Source organism: Macrobrachium nipponense, chromosome 24, assembly GCF_015104395.2.
Source record: "Macrobrachium nipponense isolate FS-2020 chromosome 24, ASM1510439v2, whole genome shotgun sequence".
In the NCBI taxonomy this organism is placed as follows: domain Eukaryota; kingdom Metazoa; phylum Arthropoda; class Malacostraca; order Decapoda; family Palaemonidae; genus Macrobrachium; species Macrobrachium nipponense.
The window spans coordinates 32,489,388-32,498,698 of record NC_061091.1 but is presented as its reverse complement, the minus strand read 5'-3'; the positions used below and the strand labels follow the sequence as shown (position 1 = coordinate 32,498,698).

The window sequence follows — 9,311 nt, the reverse complement described above, 5'->3', positions numbered from 1 at the left end:
ACAAGAGGAAGTTTTTCAAAATTGGTTTCCGGGATGAAGGACAATTCGTGGCATTAAGACGGGAGGAAAGAACGTAGCGGTGGAATTTCAAACAAAAATTAAGTCAAAGATGTGGTGGTAATGCTCTTCAATGCAGGATTTGAACCGGGATACATAGCACAGTCGCGTTACCTTCAGTCATCTCTTGAGGCACAGCACGTTCTTACAAGAAGAACTGACAACATCTCTTCAGAGAAGATGATTTGGCATCACACAACAACAAACCTGGATCTTTGGTGGATTGCATTTTGGTCTGAAAACAATGCAAGTAAAAAGCCGGTAAAAAAAAATTGTCATTCCAAGACATGTTTGGTGGAAAGGGCTCTGTGCAGAAGCATAAAATGGACTCAGGTGCAATGTTTTCACTGTCACTAGTTCGTACAACATATGAATTGTCCTTCATGGGGACATTCTGGCACTTTCCAGCGTCACTTCGATAAGACATCCGATGTCTAATTCCTTACAGGTTATTCTGGCCCGCATCCAGTCAGAGGGTCTCTACTGCTTTACCTACTGTAACCTCCTTCCTCATATAATAACCTACAAGTTCCCACGAACCCTCCTGTTGTCATGTAACATTTACGAAGGCCATCCTTTCTTCAGAGTTCGGGGAAATTTAGCGCTAAGCTCGGATACTAAAAGAGAATCTGCGAAGAAGATTCGGTAAACTGAGAAACGAGAACAGTTTTAGAGAAAGAGAGGAACTGTACAGTATAGTATAAACGAATCACCACGCAAATGCGTCAGTCGAAGTTCCTGTAGTTTTAGCATTTCTCTTCACACGGTAACCACAACACGACACGCCTTCAGAAACGTTTGCTACAGCGAACCGTTAGTCCCTGATATAGTTCTAGCCCAATTATTCCGTCATGAGAGACGAGTGTTTATCCCGCTAGCCTTTTCCTCAAGGCATCATTTTCCCTTCACTCCAGATTGCCAATTCAAAATCTCTGATGCATCTCGTGACGGCTTTGTGTTGAGAAACTCCTTTAAGGCAATGATTTCTTCGTAAAGAGTGCAAATTACGCAAGTAATGTATTTCAAATTTTTTTTGCGAAATTTGATGAATGAATAAATGAATGAATGGATGCCTTAATCGAGCATTTGATGCTCATGGCGCTTGTGCAGTTGAGTCGCTTAGGCAGAGTAGAATGGTTATTATTGATCATTCCTCTTGCAGACGAGCGACATCCTCACGAAGACCTTAAGGGCGCAAGCCTAGAGCACGATCTGCGGAGATTGGTAGTTGTCATGAGGTACACAGTCCCGCTTTAAGAGGAACCGTCTCTGTCAGCAAGAAGATTAAAAAGGACAGTTGAAAATGCGACTATCATAGAAACAGCGCCTTTGCTTTCAAGTCTTTGACCTCACAGTCTCCCACTGAGTATTGTAGCTTAAGGTTTGTTCACCTAGCCCAAGGGTGACCTGGAGGTCGGTGCAGTGCAACTTAACCTCAGTCTGCCCCTTACCCCTAACTTGAAACCGGTTACCTACAGCTTATCTTTTGCTGGAACATAATTATTGTACATATTTGCACATCTATATAACTGCAAATGTTAGATAACATTATATATTTGCTAGTTTTTCTCTGTCATTTTTACCGTATGCATATCCGCCAAATAGGTGTCTTCCCGGTGGTATTAAAGGTGAGCTTGATCATATCAGTGTATGAATCAGTCACATGGTTACATGCTGAGAAAAGAGATACACTGTAACCAGGATTAATTATTCACTATATGAACTTAATTGCCACGAAGCTGGAATTAGTCATTCATCGAATTCATGCAAAGGTTTTGGATCGGAGCCCAACATATCCACGATTCTAAGTTTTGCAATGCATAGTTCCAGTCTGTGTGAATTACTTTACCAGTCTCACACAACAACCGTTTCAACACAAAGAGACGGTCTTCCTGATTCTGAATCTTCCTTCTTTGATGTTTTTCTATTGAGAATTCTTCCAGCTATTACCATCATTTTCTGTTTTTTTGCGAAACTACCACCTTATAGCTTTAACTTCTAGTGTTGTGGTATATAGACTTGACTTTGCCGTCCTTACGCCAGAGGCCTGGTGTGACCATTTGGACCAGGCTAACCAACCGAGAGCCTAAGTAACCAAATACTCGCGTAATCAATCATTATGATTTTACGTTATGTGTTTGCAAGTACACATATATCTGAAATACATACGTAGTTATGTGTAATTCATTATCTGTTCCACTTCTTCCCGTAAGTGGATTTAATTCTGTAAGTACTTACTTTTCAGTTTTTTGCCTTGTATTCTTGCTTCGTATCAAAAGTGTTACTTTTGAATGATAACAACAATAATAATTTAGGCCATAAGAATCATGTGTTTTAAAGTACCAAAGGCTGAAAGATGTTAAACGGGGATACAAAAGTTGTGCAAATTAAAAAATAAAATAAAATAAAATAAAAAAACTCGGTCAAGAGTGATAAACTGGTTTGGCCACAGAAAATGGATGGAGACCAGGATGGCAGAAGAGCGGCAGTAAAGCTGATTTACGAAGAGAAAGAAAGCAAGAGAGACAACAGCGAAGACTCTGAAGGATTGAACCTATAGCAAAGAGGTTTCAGAACGCAGGCGAGCGTAGAGGATACAGGCAAGGTCCTTTAAATATACTCCAGTATATTTAAAGGACCTTGGATACAGGTAGGGAGGTCTTACAGGAGGGGGGCTAGGCAACACGTTTCGGAAATGACTCGTGTGTGACTGTAGGTAGTAACAGGGGAATCCGCTACCATACGGCTTCCGTCATCGCGTTTCGGGAAACGAAGATGCGTTCAGAAGAAAGCGCGTAGCTGTGCACCACCGCAGCTGACCAACCACCAAGTACATATTTTACTGCTATCCTCAACAGATGAGTGAGGTAGGGAGATCAATGCTCCTTTGACTTTCGATTCCTTAATAGAAACGAAGGTGAGACGTGTGTGAACTGAAGAAGGGGTTTCACAAGATGTTGACAATAACGTTTTTTTTTTCTTTTTTTCTTTTTGTGGGGTAGGGGGATGTGGGGGAGGGGGTGTCCTTGATGCTATTCTTCGGATGTCGGGGGAGGAGGTAGTCAATTCAATGAAAGGTAGGCGGAGTTTGGCGAAGTGGGCGGAGTGTGTTCAGGTACACGTGGTAGCAGCGGTGTCTCATCGGCGAGTACCGAAGGGAGCTCTCAGTTAGTGCCGGGCTGTTGTCGTGCCTTGTCGTGCCTTCCACAGAGCGCTTGCGATATTTTTTTCCTTTTTTTTCTCTTGGCCTTTTCCTTCGTCTTTACGTGTTCACCTTTTTAAGTGTTCGGTCTTGGACCAAGGGAGTAATCGCCGTGACGGAAGCGCAAGAATGGGTTCATGTGTAAGAGAAAAGTGTTTATTTGAAAATTATTTTATTGTGTGATCTCCTGGATCTGGAGAATAATCAGTCTAAGTCTGCTGTGCAAGTTTTTTTTTTTTTTCTTCTTTAATTTAGGTGCAAGGGTACGAATTGGGTATTGTGTAGTGGTTCTCTCACATTGTTTACGATTTGAAAAATGAAACGTGCTGTGGCGCTGTCTTTAAAGTGTTTATAATCGCCATATTTTCATTGACTGTGCATAAAGAGAACTCTTATCTGAGAGATACAAAATGAATAATCTCATTCTAATAATATTGATGAAGAGAAGCAGCAATACAATTTGGTGAATCTTTCTGGTGATGTTCGTTGGGTTATGTAAATGACCGGACCTATACTTAGACATGACGAAGGTGCAAGATGTTCATAAGCCTTTCATTATTTACTACTGACTGAACAACATCCTTTGTGTCTGACGATATTCTGAAATTATTATACGAAAGATAAAACTAACACGGGAAAAAGCTACGTGAATTGAATTATAGTGTGAAGTACCGTTCGGAGGTGGGGTCAGTGACCTCAGGTAATCAGTATTGGGACACAGACCCCATCTCCCTGAGCGCTCTCTCTCTCTCTCTCTCTCTCTCTCTCTCTCTCTCTCTTTGTAAACAGAACAGCATTTTTATAAAACTTTTTTTCTAAAAGTTAATGTAAGCGATTAACGTATTATGTACAAAACAATCAACCCCGATCTTTTTCACTCTCTTAGTTAACGGTTTTATAGATACTTTATGACAGCGTGGTTTTATTTTAAAACACTGGAGAAATGGTGATGAAGACATAACTAAATCAAACCATTGGCGTTTGGACAATGTTTTGGAATCCGACCGCCACTCTTACACAATTTAGCAACCGTTACCTTGGGCTTATAAATATATCAGACGCTTCTATCTTGCTAGAAATAAAAAGACAATACTACCTATACTTCAGTTGATATTTGCTGACCCTTTGCTTGCCGAGGGTTTTAACATGATAACGCCATCAGTACGAATTGTTTCCTAGGGTCGACACTCCTTTGAAATGTGACATTTAGCTAATTCCTTTTCATTGTAATTGTAGATAAGATTACAGTTCACCTGGTGGAAGTGTTAACTTTGGGAAAGTAGGCCGAAGCTTTTTCAAAATTAAGGTCAAATGGGGTTTTCTTTCAGAGGAAAAAGTAGACTAATGAGAAATGGTCAACGTTGTACGAGGTAGTTTTCTTTTGTTCTTTATTTTTTCTTGTCAAGGAGAGGTCGTCAATGTGTAAATTTCCTGGTCGAATTCCGTTCCACCGAAGGGAGATAAGCATACAGTCGAGTCCCTGCATTTTCTCAGTGCATTCCTTGGTTGGAGAGCATTGCATTGTTTTAAATCAGTTTGCATACTCAGTTCATTTCCTTATTTTCAGTAGAAGGATGATAAGAGAGAGATTAGAGTTTCGTTAGCAATCAGTGATGGGAAGAAATGCAATGAAGAAATCCTGACGGCATGCACACGGAACGCAGAGGAAATCACTTCGAGTTGTAGATGAGAAACGGTTTCCCAACCTGATGTCAGCTGTGGGTGGTGCTGGTGTTATCAGACAAAGAAAAGAAATTGTATTTGGGGATCCCACTACAAGGACTCGGTAGTCACAGTTCATTCCGTCGAGCTGCCCCAGAAACCTATAGATAGATAGATCCCAGTGCGACTACTCGTTTCGTGTTCGTTCACACCACCTCCACCAACCAACCATGGACTCTATTTGGTCGACGAGGAGGTATGTCCCCGTCACTGTGGACATCGATCACCTGACGATGAACTGCAAACAGATCCTCAAAGCCGCTTCCAGCAAGACACTGAGGGCGAAGCCCGCGCAGAACCCGAATCTCCACCAGCAACAGCAGCAGCTTCAAAAGAACCGGTCCCATCTACAAATTCAGATCGATCCTGTGGAAAGCGAACTTCTCAAAGGAACAGATGTCGGACCAGTCCCTCACATTGCACCGTAAGTCTCGCTCTGTCTCCCTCTTTGCTTAACGTGTTATGAATTCATCTTTTTTTTTTTTCGTTCTTTTCTTTTCTTTTTTTCCTGCTTTTGTTTAATGCCGTGCTTTGTGAAAGGTATTAAAACAGGTAAAAACTAAATTATTTATATATATATATATATATATATATATATATATATATAGATATATATATATATAGATATAGAGTGTGTGTGTGTGTGAGTCGTGCCTTCAATATTTTCCCATTAGATATACTAAGAAATCGGCAGCAATCCCATTTCATTTGGGACAAGGCGATGTCATTGACTTGCAAATAACATCCCTCCACAGAATAAGATGTCATCATCTGAAAAGGAGAAGTTTCCAAGACAAAATATGCGAAATAATTTTCGATAAACCAACAAAGATGAATAAATAGTGAGGGCATAAACACAATTTCATTCTGAAAACCTGGTAGTTCAATGCGCTAACCCTAACCAAGCATCTCTTGTTCTTTCCAAAAAGTTCCTTGTTCAGTAGAATGACCCCAGCGGAGTAAGTCCAGCTGGATAGCCCATGGATGTGTGTGTGTGTTTATATGTACATTTGACTGGACAAGGAACTTTCTGGAAGGAATTGAAGGTCCTTGGGTCAGAGCGTTAAACCCTTAGGTTTTCAGAATTGAAATTTGTATATTCCTGTATTATTCATGGTTGTTGGTTTATCGAGAATCATTTCGCATATTTTTTTCCTTTCAAACTTCCCCTTTTCAGGTGATGACGTCTTATTCTGTGGAAGGATTTTATTTGTATGTCAATGACCTCGGCCTGTTCCATGTTATATATAGTATATATATATATATATATATATATATATATATATATATATATATATAGTGTGTGTGTGTGTGTGTATGTATATACCGTATTTGCTGTCGCATGAGACGCACCTTCCCATTAGACGCAACCCTATTTTAAAAGGATATTTTGTGGAAAAAAGTGCTATTATAGTAGTATGTTTCAACAGTTATTGAAAGATATTTAAAAGTGATTTTATACGGAAAATATATGATTCTATGCATGAAATGCAATGTTGTGAGAGTATACTGGAATAAAGTATGAAATCATATTGTGAAGTTACACTCACCTTTAAAGGAAACTAAATGAAATTTACCATAAATAAACAATGTTTGTGTTACCGCGCCAGGCCACCAGGTCGGTGCCAGGGTTTAGTCTACAAACTCATTGCAAATGGCTGACAGGCTAAGTTAGCGGCATGTTTTCAGTATTTTATTATAAGTCATAAAAAAATTAGAAACAAGATGAGTGTAAGTTTACATTGATTTCATCATTTATTTGAGTAACAAAATTTATTGTAATAATTAGGCATGTTTTTCAATGATTTATCATTAGCAAAAGTTTTGGTGCCTACCCAGTATGCTGGCCATAGGCTCGGCTAGACCTAGCCTACGGTGCTTGGTCTGCCATCCGTAATACGGTCATATTGGACGCCGTCACGCCGGCAAATACGGTATATATATATATATATATATATATAATATATATATATATAATATATATATATATATATAAATAATCCTTTTTCTCTAATCGAAGACATCAACCTACTGGACATAAGAAAGTCTTTAGGATGAGGTTGCCATCCTCCTTCCCTTTTATAACCCTGTTTGCAACCCAACAAAGTTGTCCAGCTGCCAGGTAGAGAATTCACTTCTCAGACCTGTTGACCACGCCCAAATTGTTCACCCCAATCGTGAATCGAACCCGTCTGGCCCAGAAGGCGTCAGGCGCCTGGTTCTCCGCAAATCAAAAAGAAGGTTGCTCAGTCATACGCCCTATTTACGTTGGATGTGTGATTGCGACTTGAGGTCGGTAACATACCACAGTTGACTCACTTCCAGGTCCGTAATTCACTGCTGGATTATCGAGGAATTAATTAGATACTGAGGGGGCAAGATCAATATGGGGCTCTTGTGCTCTTATTGGCACTCCCTTAAAATGTTTTATAATTCGCGTATATAGTTTACGGGAGACTGAAAAACTTAGCTTATGTTCCAAGTTTGTTTGATTTCATTTATTCCTCCATGTTAGTTGCCAAATTTTGTGTCTTGGTTTTTTATTTGCCTCGCTCGTGGTCATATTTGGTGGATACTTGTTGTTTTTTTTTTTTTTCTAGAAATAACCTCAAAGACGAATTTCCTAGGAATGTGTGTGCATACTGAATAACAGTGAGTAAAACATTATAATAACCATTCTTCCACCAATTAACAGTGCCATACAGGTTGCAGTTTACCGAGTCTTTCCTACAATTTTGTCAAAACAGTATTTTTCATGACTATGAGTTACGGTTAATGGCTGCCCAGCATAGCTCTTGTTGGACTACACGTCAATTGCCATTTTCATAGAATAACCCTCACGGATTTTTTTTTCTAAATTCCAGGGTATTTTTTACTGAAACCCTTTACCCAGACAACGAAATTGTTAGTGACTTTGTTCTTCGTTATACTGCCTGTGACATTATTATTGATATATATACTAATAGAAGAAAACTCCATCAAACATCTGAATATCTGGTTTTACCATTGTTTTTATATAATATTTTTAAAAAATGCCCCATCATTAGCTTTCTTACTTTTTTTGCAAAATGCTTTTACACTTTATTAAGAGGCACTTTGTGAAATATGTCTTATACCAGTATCATTGTCAATTTCTTCTCCGATTACTATAGTATTATATTATAAAAACTGTGCCCTGCCTCATAGACCCCGAAATTGATTGACTCTTCTCCTTATCTTTATGATAATCCCTGAAGTCGATGTAGTCACGAGGATCTTTGGTAGGACTACCCTCGCCATAACTGGTGACCTGATTTCACTACGAAGAGGCCTATGCTGCGCTGCCTCCTTTTCACTGCCTCTCGCTTTTTTATTTTTTATTTATTTATTTATTTTTTTTTTGGATACTTTCCATTTATTGCTGATAACTTTTTATTTTATTTCACCTAGTATATGATTTAATATATATAACTTGAAGTCAATTGATATATTTAAAAATTATATTTGCATATATATACGCATATATGTGTATATAGTATATATATATATATATATATATATATATATATATATATATAATTTTTTGCCGTTTTCCATCGTTTTTGCTTAAAATGAGTTCGTTTGTCATTTTGTTGAACATTTATGAGTTTTTCTTTTATTTTAAGTGATGGAGTCTCATGTACGCGACGAACGTATGGGTGCATGGTTAGCAGTAACCTATTATTATTATTATTATTATTATTATTACTCCTGAATTACAACGCCATAATTCAGCGTAAAGTAAAGGAAGACTTATTAATTGAAACATATCACGACAGATACTTTCAGAACCCTTGAAACACAATACCTTCGCGCAAATCTGCGACTGGCGTGATGGCCCTTCTTCAAGAGATCGCTCTCTCTCCACCAATGCTATCTAAAGAAAGACATGGAAATTCTAAGAAGAGGTGACAGAGAGATCGTCAAGACAAGTCGTACTGGCGAGGTCGTACCTATTGTTGTTGACATTACTAGGTCTTAGTCCAAAAAAGACATGCACTGGGGATGTAAGCACAGCCAAGATCTAAAGAAGATTTGTAAGGCTTCTCCTCTGAACACCTTTTTAAAAGGGCCTTCTCGTTGCAGGGCTATGTACTGGCGTGAATAATAATATAAAAAATATAAAAAAAACTTTCTAAATGATCCTGAGACAGACGCTTTTCTGAACGTGGAGGGGTTGTTTAAACAGGCAGCAAATACTGACTTCAAATATGCCTCAGGTCTCAATTTATACAGTTGCCTTTCAACTATGTTAAGATGTACATGAAGAGAGCTTTCAAGATCCTCCTGGGTTTCTATTATTGTCAGTAAT

The 9,311-nt window shown here is 38.7% G+C and overlaps 1 protein-coding gene across 2 annotated transcripts in view; it reads left to right on the top strand.

Moving 5' to 3' along the window:
- Positions 1-3,212: 3,212 nt before the first annotated feature.
- Positions 3,213-9,311, top strand: part of LOC135205559 (uncharacterized) — a 55,676-nt gene continuing 49,577 nt past the window's right edge. Inside the window, exons 1-2 of one of the 2 annotated variants that reach the window (XM_064236325.1) lie at positions 3,213-3,400; positions 4,830-5,405. In XM_064236325.1, the coding sequence (XP_064092395.1) occupies positions 5,152-5,405 (254 nt within the window). In that variant the 5' untranslated portion in view covers positions 3,213-3,400; positions 4,830-5,151. Of the gene's footprint in view, positions 3,401-4,826; positions 5,406-9,311 lie in introns of both variants that reach the window. The other variant, XM_064236324.1, reaches the window with a different exon arrangement.